At 40.2% G+C, this 23,510-nt stretch overlaps 1 protein-coding gene across 1 annotated transcript; it reads left to right on the forward strand.

Moving 5' to 3' along the window:
* The first annotated feature begins 9,475 nt into the window (after positions 1-9,475).
* LOC149231304 (uncharacterized) lies at positions 9,476-12,653 on the forward strand. The gene has a single exon (XM_089379171.1). The coding sequence runs from the start codon at positions 9,712-9,714 to the stop codon at positions 11,950-11,952; it is 2,241 nt and encodes a 746-aa protein (XP_089235297.1). The 5' UTR covers positions 9,476-9,711; the 3' UTR covers positions 11,953-12,653.
* Positions 12,654-23,510: the final 10,857 nt, after the last annotated feature.

Here is a 23,510-nt window from a genome sequence, read left to right on the forward strand (position 1 = left end):
ATTTTCATAATTAAATGCCAATTATTGCCTCTTTACCTTTCAATGTCTTTTCCAATTTCCATAGCCATTAATTAACCACAAGTGATGCCTACTATGATGTCTTCCTACCATTCAACTTCGAATACGTGTCCCATGACCTTGATCTTATTTTATTTCCATGGAAAATCAACTGGGATTTGTTACACAACTAAAGATTGTCTAAAAAACTCTCGAGATCCAAATACATTTACATTCCATTTTTTACTGCTTTTTGATTTGATTTTGACTAGCTTCTTATTTGCCTTGGCAAAATATTTATGCCCTTTTTCCAACTTGGATCCAACCCATGTTTTATGCTAAATATGAAGAGTTACCCTTTAGTGAGTGAGAATTGTTGTCTTTGGCACTTTTTTCATTTGCCTGATCAACCCAAGAAGTCGTGTTTCAGTCCTATTTCTCAAGAGTTCAATAGAGAAACCAAGATTTTCAAGGGTTTGATAGGCCTCCTCTGACTCTGCTTTTGGTGGATCCTCTTTGACATGCATTTCTTCTTGTTGAAAATAGCAACAAGAAATTCTAAAATAGAAATGCAAAAAATAGCATTTCTATAGATAGCATTTTAGGATATATTCCAATTTTAAGTTGTCCTTGAATTAAAATTGAGAATTAAAATTCGAATTTAGTCTCACCAGCTATTTGAAAAATAATTAATTAATCTATCTTGAGTTAATTAGTTGGTGAAATTCAAACATGAAGTATTTGTGAAGACATGCAACAATTATCCTTTTGATTGCGGAAGTTATCCCTTAATTAAGGAGATAAGGATGAGTTGTATTTGAGTTGTAATTAGTTAGCTTAGTTAACTGAGTTAAGTCCAGTTAAATTAGTTCCAAACAATTTGCAGAACTAATTGTGAGTTCAGTCGGTTAATGCATGCATGGATGCAACTAGTGTTCTCCAGATAACTGAATATTCTCTCATAAATAACTCATGCATGTCAGTTCAGACAAAGACCCAGTTGAGATTAAAGGCAAGGACAGTGTACTATCAATTGCTAGAATATTCCCATGTGAATATCCCTTGCATGAAGAAGGAATTCATTCCTTGAGGATTGCGCAGTTACTACAGAGGTCAAAGCAGTGTATGAGGTGAGAAACACACAGGTAGCAGCTGGAGGACCCAGGAGAAACTGCACAAGGAAATAGGAGGCTTGGAGGATAGAGGAGAAGGCATATGTGTTGTCTATTCTGTCTATGAGCGACAGTGAGGGATTGTACTGAGAGCTGGATATCTTGAGTGCTAAATCTTTGTGTAATCCTGAGATATTTCCACTTGTATGATAATACAAATAACGAGGTTTTTAGCTGAGGCTTTCCCTAGAGTATTCTTCTATGTTTCATGTGTGATTGAATCTTATTCTCTGTTATATGTGTTCTGTTTGATCTTGCTCAAAATCGATTAAGCTTCTGCAAGTTTGATTGTAGAAGTAGATTAAGTATTTTTCTTTAGTACATTGCATAATTAGTTTAATCTACAGTGAGAATTTCTACATGGTATCGGAACAAAGGTGATCAAAGAAGAAAACAATATACAAAGAAGGGAGAAGTTCGAAGTTTGAAGTTCTTGATTGTAGGTACAAAATAGATTTCTTATCACATCTCAAAGTTCACCAATGTCGTTCAATGGCTTGAGACTAGAGTATGCCCTAGATGGCAGCTCGAATTACATAGCATGGAAGGATCACATGGAAGCGATATTAGAGGACAATGGTTTGAAGGACTTCATTGATCAAGAATTCCCCAAGCCAGTAGTAGCTAATGCCCAAGAATTGGCGGAATGGAAGAAATGTGTGGCGAGAGCGAGGAGGATTCTTCTGGAGGGAGTTCGAGACCATATTGTCTCGAGTATCCATGGGAAGGAGACTCTATTTTCAATGTGGAAGACATTGAAGGACCTATATCAGAACAACAGTGACCAGAGGAAGCTGGCGCTGAAGGACAAGCTTTAGAAAATCAAGTGTGAAAAGGGTGACACGATCTCTACATATCTGAACAAGCTCACCACCTGCAGAGATGAGCTTGGAGGTGTAGGAATCACGACAACCGATGATGACATGGTGAGTCTTACTCTCCTCGGTCTTCTTAAGAGTTGGAATAACTACTAGGACTCAGTGAATGGAAGAGAGAAACTGCCAGATTGGGAATGATTGTGGTTGGATCTGATGCAGGAGGAGATTAGGAGGAGCACACAAGATGGTTCTTCATTCAAGGAGGATGAAGAAAATCTGGCCTTAGCGAGTAAGGCAAGGAAAGGGAAGGAGAAGGATTCTCATCCCAAGTCGAGTTCTTCTCATGGAGGGAAGAAGATTGACAAATCTAAAGTGAGATGCTTTAATTGTCATGAGGTGGGCCATTATGCAACTAATTGTCCATTGAAGAAATCCAAGAAGGGATTCTCGAAAGGATCAGAAGGTGAGGCATTGGCCTCTCAGTTCGAATTGGATTTTACCCTCATCACATGCATGGTTTCATCGATGATGGGTTGTGGTTGGTTTCTGGACAGTGGAGCCTCATTCCACATGACCGATGATAAGAGTTTATTTAGTACCTTGGAGGAGAAGGACCTCCAGATGCACATAGATATGGGTGATGATGGAAAGTACCGTGTTTTAGGTGAAGGTACGGTTGTGTTTCAGAGGGAGCATGGAGCTCCTCTCACCCTGACTGATGTAAAGTATGTGCCTGGACTGAAGAAAAACTTGGTATCGATCGCGATGTTGGAGGACAAAGGCTACGATGTTGTCTTCAGTAAGGGAAAGGTTTTCCTTAGACACATCACCATGGGTCAGGTGAAACAGATTGGTTCACAGGTACAGAACCTATATGCTCTTGAGGTTCAAGATGCATGCAAAGCCTTGAGGAGCAAGGCAACTGTTAGAGACTTGGTGGTTGAGAGGGAGAGTAGATTACCTCTCAACATGCAGCGCCAGAAGAAGTCTCAAACAATTGTGGAGAAGCCACAATTGGAGAAGTCAGTAGAGGGATCACATGCAGTCATACCTCCAGGTGGGAGGTGGGGCGATGTGAAGTGATAGTTCCAAGAAGGTTGAAATAGGGGCAGGATCCTTGACATACCCAGTCTCTTTGATTAGGCCTTGGTACGGGAGCCTCGACAAGGAGTAGCAGGATTGGATGAGTGTGTAGAGATAGATGTAAATGGAGTGGTAAAGGGAGCTTCAGCATAAGAGGGTGTTTCTAGCCCAACAGGGAGGTCAGTTGGGAGATCAGTTACTTACTTCTCAGTAACTGAGTAGCAATGCAACAGTGGGAAGCACGATGCAACATGATGAGAGGAGATGCAGTGCTGGGAGAAAGGACCAACAACAACACGGATGCAAGAAGAGGTGTACACAGAGCAGCCGGAAGGATTTGAGACCTTCGATCATGAGTTGCATGTGTGCCGACTCAAGAGAGCTTTGTACGGGTTGAAGAAAGCACCTCGTGCTTGGTACACCAGGATCGACAACTACTTCACCGGGTTGGGCTTCACAAAGAGTGAAGTGAATGCGAACTTGTACCACATCATGGTGGAAGGTAAGCAGTTGATCATTGTTCTTTATGTCGATGATCTGATATTGACAGGTAATGATCAGTTGATCATGTATTGCAAGGAGGACCTTGCAAGAGAGTTCAAGATGAAAGACATGGGTCTCATGCACTACTTTCTAGGGATGGAAGTGTGGCAGAAGGATGGGGAGGTGTTTGTGCCTCAAGGCAAGTATGCCAATGAGATACTCAAGAGATTGCACATGGAGAAGTGCAAGCCCATGTAGACTCCTCTAGCAGGTAACTGGAGGAAGGAGGATGCTACTTCAAGTGAGGTAGTAGAGGCTACTGTGTATCGGCAGCTTGTGGGTTCATTGAAGTATTTAGTGAACACACGACCAGATTTGTGCTTTGCAATGAACCAGCTGAGTCAATCTATGGTTCATCCTACCAAGCTATTTTGGAAGGCAACGAAGCATGTTTTGAGATACCTCAGAGGCACATCTCAGTATGGATTATGGTACAGACGGACAGAGGGAGTGAAGCTTCAGGGTTTCACAGATGCAGATTGAGCAAGGAGTCCATCAGATCAGAAAAGCACATCAAGAGGAATTTTCAACCTTTGTTTAGCTGCAGTTTCTTGGTACAACAGGAAACAAAGGTTAGTTGCACTTAGCTCAGCAAAGGCTGAATACATGGTTGCAAGTCAGGCAACATGTGAGGCCATTTGGATGCGGAAAATTCTAGTTGGTTTGTTTGATCAGAGGATGGTTTCAACTGTGATCTATTGTGATAATCAAATTTGTATTAAACTCTCTGAGAATCTAGTATTTCATGACAGGTCCAAGCATATCGACATTCAGTATCATCATCTCAGAGACTGTGTGGTGAGGAGGACCATGTTGCTGCAGTATATTTCGACCGAGGAGAAAAATGCTGACATTTTGACTAAGGCATTATCAAAGTGTAAATTCGAGTTCCATAGAGACAGGATTGGGGGGACAGATAATCCATTTCTTATTGAGAGGGAGTGTTGAAAATAGCAACAAGAAATGCTAAAAATAGCATTGCTATAGATAGCATTTCAAGATATATTCCAATTTTAATTTGTCCTTGAATTAAAATTGAGAATTAAAATTTGAATTTAGTCCCACCAGTTGTTTGATAAATAATTAATTAATCCATCTTGAGTTAATTAGTTGGTGAAATTCAAACATGAAGTCTTTGTGAAGACATGCAACAGTTATCCTTTTGATTGAGGAAGTTATCCCTTAATTAAGGAGATAAGAATGAGTTGTATTTGAGTTGTAATTAGTTAGCTCAGTTAACTGAGTTAAGTCCAATTAAATTAGTTCCAAATAGTTTGTGGAACTAATTGTGAGTTCAGTCAGTTAATGCATTCATGCATGCAACTAGTGTTCTCTAGATAACTGAATATTCTCTCATAAATAACTCATGCATGTCAGTTCAGACAAAAGCCCAGTTGAGATTAAAGGCAGGGACAGTGTACTATCAATTGCTAGAATATTCCCAGGTGAATATCTCTTGCATGCAGAAGGAATTCATTCCTTGAGGATTGCGCAGTTACTACAGAGGTCAGAGAAATGTGTGAGGTGAGAAACACACAGGTGGCAGCTAGAGGACCTAGGAGAAACCACGCAAGGAAATAGGAGGCTTGGAGGACAGAGGAGAAGGCATATGTGTTGTCTATTCTGTCTATGAGAAATAGTGAGGAATTGTACTGAGATATTTCCACTTGTATGATAATACAGATAGCAGGGTTTTTAGCTGAGGCTTTCCACAGAGTATTCTTCTGTGTTTCATGTGTGATTAAATCTTCTTCTCTGTTATATGTATTCTGTTTGATCTTGCTCAAAATCATTAAGCTTCCGCAAGTTTGATTGTAGAAGTAGATTAAGTATTTTGCTTTAATACATTGCATAATCAATTTAATCTACAATGAGAATTTCTACACTTCTTATTCCTCTCTTGCTTCCTCTGGTGGATCCTCTTTGACATGTCCTTTTTCCTAACTTTTGCTTTCTCTTTTTCCTGAGTCTCTTCTTACTTAAATACAACATAATTTCGAGTTAAGCACATTCCCACCATTTGGGCCTCCGACTATTTTTCCAAGCTCCATTATTCTTAATTGCTTGGGGAAATTCTTGATTACATACCCTATTTCATAACATGCTCGTAAAATAAAAAATAAAAAAAAATCATAATCAAGCTTCCGAACACATACATAATCTGGAGCCATCAAATTAATTTTGGTGGGAAAGCCTTTATTAAAATTCATGTCCATGCATATTCAAGCATATGATGTCTTGAGAAAATGATCAATATTTGAACTTTAGCAATAAAATTTCCCTATTACATTTCAAAGATGTGGGGCAAAGTTTATAAGCCTTATCCAATCTGGAGTTGAGGGGATTGCCACTGTAATTAGATCAAATGAAGGAGACTAGGACTGCATGAAGAGACCGACACTACCCCAGAATCAAAGCCCAAAATCCCAAATAGCTTCTTATCCTTATGATTATAAAAAATAACAACAAAAAATCCTCGAGCCAGAGGGTAAATATTCAGATCATCAGGCAATAGAGGTTTCCATGAATCAGAGATCCGCTTATGTAGATCAATCAATTGCGGCCAAAACCCATTAAATCTTCAAACCAAAGCTTGATTTAAAATTTATTTTGCACGAAAAAAAGCTTCTTCTCCCAAAGGAGCATTAACGACAAGAGCTTCATGAAATAATAGAAAAGCAAATCCGAATTTCTACAAGGCACTATAAGATACCTTGGCTTGAGTTGCTTGAGAGGAAGAACTTGCAGATCCAACCGCCATTTCTTCAAGAGATGCTAATTTCACCACTGAATCACAAGTAATTTTCAAAAATTTAACACAATATAAACTTTCCTATTGTTTAAATTCATTAAAATTATAATTTTTTTGAAAAAATTTCCCAATATTTTTTAAATAAGAAATAAAATTTAAAAATAAATCAATTAATCCTTTATTTTTATTAAACTAAAGATGCATAGGTCAAGGAAACTTTCATTGCTTTGTGTATAATGTAGACCTTCCCTATAGTATAATTAAGAATTGTTTTCAATTTTCATTGTAAAGAGACGATGCATTGATGATGATAATCGCTCAATCATTTTATTGAGCCAAGAGGTTGATTCTACATCTTAATGTAAATGCTGTGTATGCGTGTTTCTCTTTGTTAAAATAAAAATAAAATATTCTCTAAATAGAAAAACAATGTCGACTATAATGAAAAAGAAAAAAATATGCTATGCATATTTAATTTGTTGTCCATATAACCTAATATAATTTCATGTAAAGTAATTATAAATAAAAAATATACATGAAGAAGATATTATTATTATTTTTCAAGCTTGTGATTCATAATGAATTAAGCAAAGTCTTTCAGTAGAAATCACATTAAAGAAATTTTTGGCAGAAGCTTTTCAAAACCAACAAGTGTGGTTCATCATCAATTTGTGAGTAAGATGTTTAAATCTTATACTTTTCAAAAATATTTTGACATGTGATATAGAAAAAAAATGTTTAAATAAAATATTTTAACCATTGTAGAGAATAAAATATCTAATATGAATTATAAATAAAATATTTTAATATGAATTAATATTTTTTTTTTCTCGATAAAGACTAATTCTATTAAGTAGAAAATATAGTACAATCAGGAGAAGCAAGAGACCGGCAGACCGGAAATGATGTATCCATCAACCTCGGTCCCGGAGAAAAGATTCAAACTCATAGCTACAGTAGATGACTTGAAATCACAGACATACTAACTGACCTTTACCCCATAGGGGTAGAAACTACAACACATTGTTTTTTCCCTTTCTTTTTGTTGACTTTTGTCCAGCCATCCTGGGGAGGATGAGCTAAGACAACTTGAAGACTGGAATTCTCTGTCATCGGGAATTCCTTTTCTGATTCGGAGGAGGTCTCATGGCCGCGTTTCTGGGAGATTGCTATGTCCTGGGTGTGTCCCATGGTATCCATGGGAGGATCCATCGGCTGAGGCGCCTGATCCGGTTCTGAATCGCTTTCCCCGTCCTTCGACCCTGGGGAGCTGGAGCTCCCAGTTGGCGGTGGAGGGCAGGGAGCCCAACGCTTGGGTTTGGTTTTTGCGGAGAATCCCTTTTTCGATCTTGCTGTCAGCGCTGGGCAGGAGTTCTGTAGGTGCCCTGTTAGGTGACAATGGCGGCACCGAAAGGCAGTGTTTTCATAGTCTAGAAGCTGAGTCCAAACAGTGTCTTTGATCTTGAGATTGATTTGTTCTGGCAATCCCTTGCTTAAATCTAGCTCCACACAAATTCTGGCATATGTGTAGAGACCTTGCCGTTCCCTCTTGTAATCTCCCATTAAGAAACAACCCAAAGTGTTGCCTATTTGCCTGTAGACCTCTGTGCGCCACAGGTGAATTGGGAGATTTGGAAGTCTGATCCAGACAGGGGCTTTAGTGATAACTGCAGAAGCTGGATCAAAGTCTGGGAACCATGGGGTTAAGAAGAGGCCTGCCGAACCCATGAACCAAGGGCCTTCTTCTAAGGCCTCTTCGTAGTTCTCGAGATTGTCGAACAACACTATAAAATATCCCTTTGCACAGAAGTAAATCTTGCAGCGGTGAGTCCAGTTGTCCTTGATCCAGTCATAAAGATCCTTTGAGCGTGGCCAGAGCCCATTGAATCTGCAGATGATGGCCCTTTCAGCGAATTGTTGGGTGTCGTCTGCCAGGTCAGGGTAAGAGATCTCAACAGAGGGGACCTCTTCCGATTTGTCAACCAGAAAAGGCTTGGGTGGAGCCTGAACTAGTGGATCTGTCTTTTCAGGCTTCTTAGCATGGACTGCATCTTTATATGAAAATGCCTTAGCTGAGGATGACTCTCCAGCAGCTCCTCCCCTCAAGCGAAGGGTTAAAATAATGGATGCATCTTTCTTAATGCCGTAAAAAGAAATAGGATAGGGATCCTCAAGTTGTTTACCTTCGTGGAGAAGCCGTTGAGCTGCAGAGGGGATCCCCAGTTTGATGCTCAGTGTATGCTTGAGATTCTGCACTAGATCCGTCTGGCTTACCCATTGTAGCATAGTTTTGCCTGTAATGAGCTTGATTTGTATCTGGAATGAGGAAGAAAAGTCCGTATGCCTCTTTCCCCTGCAGATCTGTGTAGAGAGGCGGCATGCGTGATGATTGGTTTTCGTTTCCTGGATTTGCCTCATGGGCGGAAGAGGCTTACAGCCAATCGGTGCAGGCCTTTCCTTCCCAACAGCCAAGATCAGAGGAGAAGCTGCGTAGGGTTCTGCTTGAACGCCATTGGCTGCTGCGCCGGCAATCTGAGGATGGCTCCATAAGCGCGTTGTGGAAGCAGGGGGCTGAGGCCGTGCTACCCCAGAGCTCTCTGCAGAGAGATCCGCGCGAGCATTCGTGTTTGCCGCACCGGCATTCTTGGTCTGAGCATCTTGCATGTCTGCGGAGAGGGAAAAATCCCTTGACCTGTGCATGAGTTTCTCGAGTCCATCCGCAGCAGGGGCGATCAAAGATCCGATGGCGGCCGAGGGCATGGAGGCGGCAGAGCTAGGGTTCATCCTCGGAGCCGTCTTCTCGATCCCGTATTTTAGACTATTAATATGAATTAATATTGATATAGCTTAAAAAATATATTAATAAAACAAAACTAGTTGAATGCGTGATCTTTATAATATTCAAAAATACAATTTAAACAATAAAAAACTACATATTATTTTTTCCACTTTAAAATAAAATTGAGAAGAATCTATCCTACCTTTGCAATTTTTATTTTCAAAGCTTTTAATCTCTTGAAATGAGTTAATGATTAGTATCCATCCATTAATGAAGATGAAAAATAAAATAAAAACCCGCTATGTTTAATACTTGCCTTTGCCACAGATTCAAATAAAATGGCAGCAAGCATGTGGCGTACATTTTGTTGGCAGCGGACATATGGTACCATACTACCTAGTGGAGCTAAAATCTAGGCTGTCTAACAAACAAATGTGGGCGTTAAAAAACCTGACGCAGGGAAATTCATTGATATGATCAAAACATAAATTTACACTCCATAAATTGCATGGCGATTCACTGTAAATTTACACTCCATAAATTGCATGGCAATTCACTGTAGAACGGATGGAGAGGGAAATGAAGAGTAAAAATGTCGTCGTCGTTGTTAATTCCCTTACTCTAACGACACTGGTATTTACTACTGCTGAAACCCGTTTAAATATTTTATGGATAAGGAATGCCATAAGCTGTTACCCAAAAGTAAAGTCACAGTATCCAGCTGAGAACAGACAATTACACTATTGTATTTGGCTTCAAAATAGCAGTGATGTATTAGAAATTGGCGCAGTTGCCGCTACTGGATTCTTGCAAAATAACCAACCTTCAAAACGAAGAGATCTGCCGCAAGGAAGAAAAAGTACTTGCGAGTTTGATAGCTATTTGGTTTCACAGAATGAAATGATAACAAGATATGCCCGAGATGGTAGAATTGAGGATGCACGCCAACTGTTTGACAAAATGCATGAACGAAGCGTTGTTTCCTGGAACGCGATGATCACAGGGTATGCTTGTAATGGGAAGATAAATGATGCCCGCCAACTGTTTGATGAAATGTTAGAACGAGACGTAGTTTCGTGGAATGCAATGATCTCAGGATATATTCGGAATGGGAAGCTCAAGGATGCACATGAGTTGTTTGACAAAATGGCTGAGCGAGATGTTATATCGTGGAATTCTTTGATTTCAGGATATGCACGAAGCGGAAATATGGAGACTGCAAGGCAGCTCTTTGACACGATGCCCGGTAAAAATCTGGTTTCGTGGAATGCGGTGCTAGTTGGATATGTGCAAAGTGGGAGAATTGAGGATGCGCGCCATTTGTTTGACGAAATGCTTGAACGGGATGCAGTTTCATGGAATACAATGATTACAGCATATGCGCGGAATGGGAGAATGATGCACGCGCGCTTGTTGTTTGATGCAATGCCTGATAAAAACACTGTTTCATGGAATGTGATGGTTACAGGATATGCCCAGGCTGGCAAAATTTTAGATGCGCGCCATCTGTTTGATGCAATGCCTGTGCGGGATGTCATATCATGGACAGCTATTGTTACGGCATATGCTCAGAACGGTAACATCAATGATGCACGCCAGTTGTTTGACAAAATGCCTGAACGGAACATAATCTCATGGAATGCTATGATTGCTGGGTATTGCCAAAATGGGAGGATGGAAGACGCATCCCATCTATTTGTGGTAATGCCAAAGCGAAATGTTGCATCATGGAATGCAATAATTGCGGGATATGCACAGAATGGGAAAATAGAGCTTTCTCGCAAAGTTTTTGATGAAATGCCTTGTCGAGATAGCCTCTCTTGGACTGCAATGATTGCAGGATATGCCCAAAATGATCATGGTGAGGAAGCCTTGAAATTGTTTTCTCAAATGAAGCATTCAAATATGAAGGCGGTTCAATCCACTTTCACATGTGTTCTAAGTTCATGTGCCAGCCTAGCAGCTTTGGAACAGGGTAAGCAGGTCCATGATGCCACCATCAAAACAGGATTTGAGTCTGACGTATTCGTGGGAAATGCCCTTATTACAATGTACTGCAAATGCGGAAGCATAGATGATGCATATGATGTATTTGACAAGATGCCTGAAAGAGATGTGATTTCATGGAATGCAGTGATTGCAGGATATGCTCAACATGGTTGTGGCAAAGATGCTCTTCAGCTTTTCGAACAAATGCAACAGTTGGGGGTTAAGCCAAACCATGTTACCTTGGTAGGTGTTCTGTCAGCATGCAGCTATGCAGGACTGGTGAATGAAGGTTGGCATCACTTCCATTCGATGAGTGTAGTTCATGGTATTACTGCAACGATTGAGCACTATAACTGCATGGTTGACCTCCTTGGCCGTGCAGGGTGCCTAGATAAAGCGGAGGAATTTGTGAAAAACATGCCGATTGAGCCAAATGCAAAGATATGGGGTGCACTGCTTGGTGCTAGCAGAATACATGGTAACATGGAACTAGGAGAACGAGCGTCAGAACATATCTTTGAGTTGGAAACACATAATGCAGGAATGTATGTTCTGTTGTCAAATATGTATGCTGCAGCTGGCAGGTGGAAGGAAGTAACGCGATTGAGGGTTTTGATGAAAGAGAGAGGTATAAAAAAGGAACCAGGATGCAGCTGGATTGAGGTAAAGAGCAGGGTACATGCATTCCTTGTGGGAGACAAATCACACCCAGAAACAGAGAAGATATATGCAATGCTGGCCATATTAGCAGAGCAGATGAAGGAAGCAGGTTATGTGCCCATCAGGAGTTTTGTTTTGCATGATGCAGATGAGGAATAGAAGGAACCTATCCTGTACTGCCACAATGAGAATCCCGCCATTGCATTTAAAGTTATGAGTACATCCATTGAGTTTTCTGTTGGCGTAATCAAGAACCCCTGAATATGCAGTGATTGGCACACTGGCATAAAATCCATTCTCCAATGGTGTTAAGTAAAGTTATTGTAAGGATTGATCAAATATTTTCAATATCTTAAGAATGGATTCTCCATGTAGTATTTGTGAGTGCAATGAGCATGACATTTGGCTAAGAACTCCTCTATATGCTTGCGATAATTCTGTTGGTCAATTATCAGATAATCGACACTTGCCTTACTCAGTTATGGGAGGCTGCTTTCCGAATTTGCCAAGTACACTGATTCAATTCTCTATTTTTCCTTACATAAAAATGAATCTTCGTAAGCTCTTTCATACTGCTGGATACATCTGTTATGCAACGTACACCAAGTCACCTGCGTTGGCGAGCATGCGTAGAGCACAAGTATGTTATCTATGGTTTTGCTATTGTGGCAATTATAAGTGACAAAGCATGATACAAGGATAAGACCTTCAGATTTAGAACCTTTGCCTATGCTTGGCATTGACTACAATGTTATTTCCACAAGAAAAGAAGGATTAGGCTTTGGAAGTCATCCTGCACAATTTTTAAATGCTTTTAACACAATTGGCCCGGGCTATCTTATATAGCTCTTATGACTTCTGAACACGATCACAAACTCCTTTTAGACAAATGAATGTTTCTTGGATTAACATAAGAAATACAAAGTACAAAAGTGACTCAAATCTATCTCAAGGACAGCAAAAATGCTCTCGAAATCGATTGAGCATGAGGATCACAATCCTCGGTATCTTTTCTAATGAAAATGCTGTTAGTTTTAAATTGAGCTTTAAGTTTATCATACAACAGCCCACGGAAAGATTTAAAAAACTTGGAATTGTTGAAAACTGCATTACATCTCATCCACTATATGTAAGATAAACAAACTAATCTAATACGATGTCTTAGTTTTTGGAAATTAGCTGGGGGCAACAACATCAAAATCTCCCAACAGAGCAATTACCCCGAAAAGGCCCTACAAAGTATCCAGGAAACCCACTTCAGATCCCAGCAGACTCTGGCACACCTGCTGTTCTAAAAGAGGTGCCAGATTGTTTCAATAACCCCACAATGCATGTAAGAATTTACAGGGTAAGTTCCTCAGACAGAACACCAAAAGGACACCGCTCACAATCAGATCGCAGATCAATACATCAGTATTTTGACGTAGTTAAAACCCTCAAAGAGGGAAACAGTCCACGGCTTGAGCCAACGCGGCCACTTCAGGCAATTTATTAATAAAAGAATGAAAATTTACATATGTTTCTCTCATGCACGGATTACCCTACAAATGACCCTCCATGCGCTTTAAATAGAATTCATGGACCAATCGGGTGTCAAGCCACGGATCAAGTGTCGGTAATACCGAGGAGAGAACGAACTGTCGGATCACTACATATCGTGACCGTCGGATTGTAAGTTACAAAATGTACAACGGTAAAGAAACACACTTTACCTAACTCTATACCTAACTCTACTCTAGACCAAGTTGTACTTAACTATTTCCTATGTGTCAGAATATCCTAACATCCCCCCTTAAGAACAACTTGGGATAGGATTGAAGGATTTATAAATATGACACAATAGGAGAAGGAAGGAGGCACTAGAGCCTATCCCCCCTTAGTGACAACTTCCTGAACTCCAACCATAAATCGAAGTTTAGTGAACTTCGCCTCTGTGAGAGCCTTTGTGAAGATGTCTGCAACTTGATCATCTGTTGAACAATATTGCACTTCAAGAACATGGTCGTGAATGAGCTTTCTGATGAAGTGCATGTGCAGTTCAATGTGTTTGCTGCGCTGATGCTGGACTGGATCTTTGCATAGCTGAATGGCACTTTGATTATCACACCAAAGTGTAGTCGGATGCTGCTGCTGAAAGCCAAACTCTGACAGGATCTGACGAAGCCACAAGGCTTCCTTACTAGCTTCTACGGCACCACGATACTCTGCTTCTGCTGATGAAAGAGAAATGGCAGCTTGTTTCTTACAAGCCCATGTAATAGGTCTTGAACCAAGAGTGAACACATAACCGGCAGTAGACTTCCGATCATCAGGGTCACCAGCCCAATCGGAATCAGTGAAACCAACCAATAGAGGAGATGCTTCGACACTGTAATGAATCCCAAACTGAACTGTACCTCGAACATAACGAAGTATTCTTTTAGCTGCTTTCCAATAACTTTCACGGGGGTTTTGCATGAACCGAGCAACAAGGCCAACAACAAAGGAAAGGTCAGGACGAATATGAGTTAGATACAAGAGTTTTCCTACAAGTTGACGGTATAATGTAGCATCAACTTCAGGAGAAGAACAAGTGACTGAAAGTTTGACTCTAGACTGAAAGGGAGAAGGGGCTGGCTTACAGTCTTCCATGTGAAAATGACGTAGAATATCACAAGCATACTTGGACTGGGAAAGGGAAATACCCTCCTTGGATTGCAAGACTTGAAGACCGAGAAAATAGTGTAAGTGTCCTAAGTCTGTCATTTCAAATTTCCTTTTAAAGCTAGACTTCACATGGTTTATAAGGTTGGGATCACTACCAGTAAGGATAAGATCATCAACATAAAGAACAAGGATGATAAGAGAGTTGACCACTTTCTTGGTGTAGACAGTATTGTCAGAATGACACCTAGAAAAGCCAGATTCTAAAAGAAAGCTATCCATTTTGGCATACCAAGCCTGAGGAGCTTGCTTGAGACCATAAAGGGATTTCTTAAGTCGACATACAAGGCTGGAGTCTGTTTGTATGAAGCCAATGGGTTGTTCCATATAGATTTCTTCATGCAATTCCCCATGCAAGAAGGCAGATTTAACTTCCATCTGATGGACTTCCCATTTGAAAGAGGTAGCAAGGGAAAGAACAAGGCGGATAGAGTTCATTTTGGCAACAGGGGAGAAGGTTTCGGTGTAGTCAATGCCTTCAACCTGTGAAAAACCTTGAGCAACAAGACGAGCTTTATGTTTATCAACTTTCCCATCTGGTCCATACTTGGTTCTGTAAACCCATTTGCATCTGACAAGTCTTCGTCCCTTTGGTAGAGGAACAAGATCCCATGTATCATTTGCCAATAATGAATGATATTCTTCATTCATAGCTGCTTCCCAATCTGGATGGCCTGAAGCCTCTGCAAAGGTGTCAGGATCATAATTTACTGGAGCTTGAGCCAGTAAAGAAGAGGCTCTCTCGAACTGAGAACGTGTACGTCGCTGATCTGTAAGATCACCGGCAAGATCACCTGCTGCATCTCGAGTAGCACGAACCCATTTTGGAAGCTCAGGAGTTGAAGGAGGATCCTGAGATGGTGGGGGAGGATTGTCATCCTCACTTTCATCATCTGAAGAAGAAATGTTTTCAAAAGTAGAAGAGATAGGGAGAGGTGGCACAACCGCCGGACTAGGCTCGCAGGCCGATATATTTTCATCAAATTTTACATCTCTTCTAATGATAACATTTTTGGACTTAAATGGAATAAGTCTATAGCCTTTGACATCTTCAGAATATCCAACAAAAGTACATTTTTCACTCTTAGGTTCTAAAGCTTTATGCTTTTCATCTGGAATATGGGCCCACGCTTCACTTCCAAAAACACGAAAGTGACTTACATCTGGTTTGATTGAGCTCCATGCTTCTTCTGGAGTGATATTCTTTAAAGCCTTAGTAGGAGTGCGATTTATTATGTAATTTGCACAGTTAATTGCTTCTGCCCAAAAACTAAGATCAAGTCCTTTAGATTGTAGCATACAATTAGCCATTTCCTTTAAGGTGCGATTCTTCCTTTCAGCTACACCATTTTGTTGTGGAGTATATGGAACAGTATGTTGCATTTGAATTCCATTCTCAGTGCAATAGTTGATGAATGTGTTTTTAACATATTCTCCGCCATTATCAGATCTTAACTTAAGAATTTGATGTCCAGATTGTTTTTCAACAAAGGCCTTGAAGGCCAAAAAAGTGTTAAATACTTCACTCTTGAGTTTTAAGAAGTATACCCAAGTGCGTCTGGAGAAATCATCAATGAAAGTTAAGAAATACTTGCAGCCAGAGAATGACACAACTGGAAGTGGACCACATAAATCACTATGCACAAGCTATAAAGGGGCTGAGGCATGCCAAGAGGCACATTTTTCAAAACTGTCCCGATGATGTTTTCCGAGTACACATCCGGAACAAACACCATCTCTGCAAGATACCATAGGAAGACCTGTCACCATATTTTCTTTACATAGATGTTGAAGGGAGCGATAGTTTAAGTGACCAAATCGCTCATGCCAAAGTTTGTTCACTTCATCGTTATGAGCAACAAATACTGAGGGAAGATTTGATGACCCAAAGTTGTGAAACTTATACAACCTTGTGGAATCATCAGCAATGCCAGTAGCCAAAATCTGTTTAGGATCTCTTAAGTCCTTGATTACAACATCATGAGGTGAAAATTCAACGATTTTACCTTCACCTGAATGAGTTATCTGATATACAGATAGAAGGTTGCAGGATAAGGTTGGAACACATAATACATCATTAAACTGACCATTGTCTAGATGAACAGTTCCAGTCCCTACAACATTAAGAGATCTATCATCACCAACATATATATTTTTGGTGTTACAATCATTTAAAGAAGAAAACATGGCTTTGTTTTTTGCCATGTGATAAGAAGCTCCAGAATCAATGAGCCACTCATGAGAATGAGAAGAAGAAGATACATTTAATGCATAGCCAGACCGAGATGCTTGACAACCACATGCAGCAAGTGCCATTCCTGAAGATGAAGTTGAATTTGAAGATTGCCCCAAATGGATGTTATGCTTCTTCATTGCTGCGTCCAAGGCTTCCATCTTCTTAAAGCATTTTGATTCTAAGTGGCCATCTCGATTACAAAAATTGCAATGTCTATCAGTCTTCTTCCCTTTGTTTTTATTTGTCTTATCATTTTGTTGAAATGATTTTTCATTTTGGGGCTGAAATTGCTTAGGACCCTTGTTTGGTTTAGGACCATTCTTTTTAGGATATGACTTCTTGGGATTCTTTGAATTTGGTTGCTGCTGGGCGGCTAACGCTTTCTTGGAAGAGTTTCCAAGATTAAGAAGATCAAGGTGTAAGAGTTTTTCTTGTTCTCTTATTAAAGAATCACAAAAAGAGTTAAAGGAAGGGGACTTGTAGTCTGTTCCTTGAGAAATGAAGGCTTCTCTTGTAGAATGGAAGGTGGAAACAAACACAGAGTAGGCTGGTCCCAACTTTGTAAGAATGGAATAGATAAGATTACTATCTTCTTTCTTAACTTTAACACCTTCCAAAAGATATCTAAGGGTCTTGAACTTGGACAAGAAATCTTAAATGCAAGAAAAATTATTAGGGTCCAATGTAAGCAACTCATTTTCAAGTTGATGGGCTCTAATTTCATTTTTAATGCCAAAAACTTTATTGATTTGTTTCATTGCTTCATCAAGAGAATCAATTTCTGCAATATGGAATCTAAGATCTGGAGAAATAGACATCCCTATCAGTCCACGTGCTTGATCTTGCCTATTTTCCCATTTAGCAGCCTTATCTTCATCCTTCGGTTTCTTTTCTTGGCCTGAGGCTATTCTGAAGAGACCTTTACTTATAAGTAAATCCTTAATGTAAGCCAACCATTGGAAGTAGTTGGTGCTATCAAGGGTAACTTGGTATTGACTTTCCATTTCAATGGAAACTGAAGCTAAAGATGTTGAAAATAAGTGTTCCAATGGATAGATCTTGAAAAATTAGGCTGGTTTAAAAAAACGGCTCTGAAAACGGCTTCCGGATGAAGACGTTATGGCTTTTTGAAAAAAAAGTTGTTGAAGTTGTCGACGAAGTGCGGGAATGTGCGGAAATGAAAAAGTCTGCCCCCACAAAATGGGGACTTGAACTCAAGACCTCTACTCTCTTAAAATAGCTTTGAACCAATTGATCTATACAAAAAATTTGAGAGAGAGAGAGAGAGGGGGGGGGGGGGGGGGGGGTGCTTTGGGTTGCGTGCTTGCCTTGAGAAAGCTCTTTTTCCCTACAAAACACAAAACACAAAATCCAACACGACATGCAAAGAAAACGAACCTTATGGCTCGAAGTTAGCTTTAGCCGAAAAACTAAATATTTTCAAAAAATGAACCTTGCGGCTCAAAGTTAGCTTTGGTCGGAAACTAAATATTTTTCTCAATGTTTCTAATTTTCCGAGATCACCCTAAGGCGCAGGGAAAAGAGCATACGCATGAGAAAAATCCTTCCTTTCTGTTTTTGATTTGCCCAGATCGCACAGAGTCGCAGGGCAAAGAGCATACGCAGAAATGAAAGGTATAGATCCAGTAATAAAAAGGCTAAATAAATCGAAACCGAAATAAACAGAGAGAAAAACAATAAACTGCAAATAAACACTGTATACCTCCAGATCTTAAAAATGACGCAGCTAGGGCTACCGGAAACCTTTTCGCGTGAAACGAAAGGGGTTCCTCACTGGAACAGATGCTTCGAACACAACAGAGCAGTCCTCTCGGCCCGAAAGCATTCAGAAACAACAGATCTAGGAAACGACAGTCGGATGCAGTTCTACCGGCATCAGATTCGGATCACCAACGGACGCGGCCCTCAAATAGCTCTAATACCATGTAAGAATTTACAGAGTAAGTTCCTCAGACAGAACACCAAAAGGACACCGCTCACAATCAGATCGCAGATCAATACACCAGTATTTTGACGTGGTTAAAACCCTCAAAGAGGGAAACAGTCCACGGCCTGAGCCAACGCGGCCACTTCAGGCAATTTATTAATAAAAGAATGAAAATTTACATATGTTTCTCTCATGCACGGATTACCCTACAAATGACCCTCCATGCGCTTTAAATAGAATTCATGGACCAATCGGTGTCAAGCCACGGATCAAGTGTCGGTAATACCGAGGAGAGAATGAACCGTCGGATCACTACATATCGTGACCGTCGGATTGTAAGTTACAAAATGTACAACGGTAAAGAAACACACTTTACCTAACTCTATACCTAACTCTACTCTAGACCAAGTTGTACTTAACTATTTCCTATGTGTCGGAATATCCTAACAATGCAGGCAGAGTGTCTCTGAAGGAACAGACTTGGCAAGTCCTGCATTCAAATTTACTCTCTAGAACAACCAGGTAATGAACGTTAAACAGTAAGAGGCCTTACGATCCACACTGAGTACAAAAGATCAATCTACTTCTCTCTTTATCCTTAGTGCCTCAGTTTTTATCGCGGATCTCTTTAAACGGATGTGCAATGTATACAATAATGGGTTTCGTAAATTCAAATTGGCTTATAGCCTTATTATAACACCAAAGCCAGTCCCTCCAAATAAGTATACAACTAATGGGTTTTGTAAATTCAAATTGGCTTATTATAACACCAAAGCCAATCCCTCCAAATAGGTCCAAGGGTACTGTTATTTATACTACAGCCATATTCTGTAAGGATGAAGCTTTGCGGTGAGATGTTTTGACCAACCAAAGTTCAGGAATGAGAACTTGAGAGGTGCTTTGGTCAACCTTAGTTCAGATATCAGCTGATATTGCAAAGTAAACTACCATATAGGCTAGTCGTTTTGTAATTCAAGTTCAACATTGGATAGGAATATGATGCACAGAAGAAATCATTCCCGCTTAAGATGAAAATGTAAAATAAGATACAGCTGAGTAACGCTCGATGTGTAGAGGAGGTGCGTTGTGTGGGATTTAGTTCCCATCAGGTTTTAGGTTCAAACCAGATGAAGAGGAGCTAAGGGTGGGAGTCATCTATGGGGAAATAGTCTATCCCAATGGGTGTCTAACCTTGACTGAGTTGACTGAGTTTCTAATAATCCTGGTGACAACATCCCGTTGGTGGATAGATCGTGCTTCCATTCAACATTAGGGATGTCCCCGCCTGACCTAATGCCCGACCTAGTGTTTGGGTAGATGATTAAAATAATAATAATAATAATAATATATTAGAAAAAGAGAAGATTCAACTAAGTAATGGAATATCATATTTTATTGTATAAATGAATATTTCATAAGAAGATCATGTTTAAAATATTTTGGACAAGTTCATTAACGAGATATCAGGATCAACATTTGGGTTTTGGGTTTTATGCATTGAAATATTGTGTTTATTCAACACAATCTCGCATTGCCACAACCAAACAAGCTTGCATTACTAGATCTGACACTTGTTTGAGGGCAATCCGGCTTGGTGCCCGTCTGGACCTTCGTGGATGGATGCACCCTCGTCCACATCAGAATCCACGAATCCCAGATGCAACCATACTTCGATGGGTATTCGGCCCAGCCATATTTGGCTTGCCATGGGCGTAAGTGTGTTCGACGTATCTTGAATGCCTCGATGCCACATGTCATCAGTTCTAAAAAGGGAAAATTTGGTCCTGCAATGATCTGGCCTCCACATAGGATGGATGCCCAGATCACTGGATTCAGTCTGCCATGAAAAAGGGAGATCCGACCCTACAGTGATTTTGCCTCCACACAAGAGTGTCAGCCCTTGGCACCGCTGGATGCCCGGATCTCCACATTTCTACAACAATTTGAAGATGGGAAAACAAGGGGAATTTTGGGAAAATTCTTAAGGTAGAGGGCATTGCATGAACATGGGAAAACAAGGGGAATTTTGGGAAAATTCTTAAGGTAGAGGGCATTGCATGAACATTAAATTTTTGAAGGTGATGGTTGAAGCGTAAACACGGGCTCTTAGCAACACCGTGCCCTAAGTAGAGTGGATAAACAGGGTACGAGTAAGATGCAAATAATACCAGATCCAGAGTAAAGGAAAGGCGTTGCTCCAAAGGCCAATTTCCCAAATTCAATATCATACAAGGTGAAACTTGTAGAGCAGTCCAACTCTTCTGACTATTGCAGGCTAGCTAACCTCTTCAATGAGACAGGACTTCTTCATTCATTAGTGAGGCGATAAACGAGTTTGTGTTACCATTCAAAAAGGGTTATATATCCTGTTAAAACAATGAATCTCAGGATGTTACAACTGATTACAAGTCTCAGTGACAACACTATATTAGTGTGCATAAACCCATAGAATCATCACATCATTCATAGACTAACTGGCCATCAGCTCTAACCAAATACTCATTTAAAACACAACATATAAATGAAACTCATAACATGTCACATAACCTACAATCATGGGTATGGCAATGAGCTTCCCAATTCATAAACTTCTAAGATAACAGGTTAATTGAGTGAACTTCATACAATCAGTCATAATCATGATCCTATAATTCATGAAGATGGCAACATTCACACAACTCAAGTAGTTGAATATCACCATAGATATATATAATACAACTTTTCAACCATGAATATGAAATAATTTCCGGCAACCTTTTATGAGTGATACAGAACCATATATCAACCAATAACATAACAAGCATAATCATCATTCATAATTCAAATATGCATAAATCATTATACTTTTCTGAATGTATTAGAATAGTTGACAATTGAAGGAGAGACTTCCACTCTCCACCCAACTATAGATCAGCGACACTGCAATCTCTCTTGCCGCTGACCACCTCTGAGTTGGATCTAGAACCTGAGGGAATGCTTGCAAAGGGAAAAATTCATACCAAGGGCTTGGTCAAACACTTGGGAGATGGAGTGCACTGTCTAGGTGGTTCGTCATCTACTCTCTAGAAGTAAGCACCTCAGTGACTCACTTACTCTCTGAGTTTTAGATCACAGGGCTTCACCCAATTCTAGAGGGGTATGTTGCTCAATTTCAAGGGATTAAATCCACTATGTCGGTGGTTTAACATCCAATGGAAAACACTAAGTGGTTCATTAGCCAACATCAAGCACTAAGTGTTTCATCAACCAAAAACAAGAACCCAATGGCTTAATTAACCATTCAACACGCACTTAGTGATTCATCATACAACTGGAAAGCACTAATTGGTTCATTAACTAAAAGAAAACATTTGGTGGTTGAATTCAACCATTGAGATTCACACTAGCAACATAGGCTTAGACAATGAATTCAATGGACTCAAACACAGTCATAAGGATTAACACCCAGAGTCACAAGGGACAGGCTCAAGATCACAGAGCACCAGCTCAAAGTCAACTCTAACACTACTAGGTCATCCACGTCATACTTCACAACTCCACACTTGATCTGAATTTAAATAGGAATGCAACAAATTACAGATATAACCATAAATACAAAGATGCAGTAGAAATAACACTTCATTTCATTAATATCAAATACTGAAATATGCTTACAAACAAAATGGAAATAAGACTAGCTTGGGGGATGGTAGCTTATTTCTTAGAAGAGATGTGGCGGCTACATGCCTCTGAACTGTGTTACAATGAGGCTCGAAGGCCTATTTATTTTTGAGAAACAATGGAAAACCTTGAACATCCAAAAACCTTAACCTAGGAGATGAAACGCCAAACTATGGGCCCCGTTTGGGTAAATTGGTACGTCAACTTCCTGGGGTCGTAACTTCGGCATACGATCTTTGTTTGACGCGCACAATACCTTGTTAGAAAGATCTATCTGAGGACTACAACGTTTGAGTGAGAAACATGGATCTATGGCCTATGTTGCTCTCGGTTTTTCCAAAAAACATCTTTTAGGGCCTCAAAACGGCTCCAGAAGTTCAGGGCCCGAAAAACTGTCAAAATAGCAAATTGTGCTACAAATAAGGAAACTGAAAAACTAAAAGAAACAATGGTGTGGGTGGAATAGGCGGGTGGCCACCAATATCCACCTGGATCATTCCTCCCCCTTTAGGAAGCAATGGTCCCCATTGCGTTGAGTTCCTCCATGAGATGAGGAAACCTCTGTTGAACTTAGTCCCTAGTGAGCCACTTGCCTTGGTGAAGGAGTTGGCCTATTTTGACAACTCGATATAGTTGGATCTTTTACTGTCGGGTGTTATTGACTTGCGTGTCCATGATCCGATCAGTTGTGGCTTGCTCCATGCAATCTGGATTTAACTCTGTAGGTGTGAGTTGTTCTGCAATGTCTGATGTGTCCAGTAATGGTGGGAAGTATGGTCGAAGGCGGTCCACATTGAACACTGGTTGCAGGCCAAGGAATGGGGGAATGCTGAGCTCAAATGCATTGTCTCCCACAGCCTTGGTAATGGTGTAAGGACCATATCGGAGTGGTCTGAGTTTCTGATAGGCTCCGGTAACGCGTTCCTTCTACAAATGCAACCAAACTTTGTTGCCCACCTGAAACTTATGTGGCACCCGATGTTGATCATGTTGCTGATTGTACTTTGCATTTGATTTCTCCACAATGTCATGGACCTGCTGGCGGATATGTTGGATGTGCTCAATGAAGTTGTTTTTCTTATCGGCTTTCGACTAGACATGAGCCAAATTTGCCTGAGTAGCTGTGAATGGTATGGCCACATCAATGGGACATAGTGTCTGGAATCCCAA

Source organism: Pinus tabuliformis, chromosome J (assembly GCF_031772625.1).
Source record: "Pinus tabuliformis cultivar Carrire ecotype Pingquan chromosome J, CPIR1, whole genome shotgun sequence".
Lineage (NCBI taxonomy): Eukaryota > Viridiplantae > Streptophyta > Pinopsida > Pinales > Pinaceae > Pinus > Pinus tabuliformis.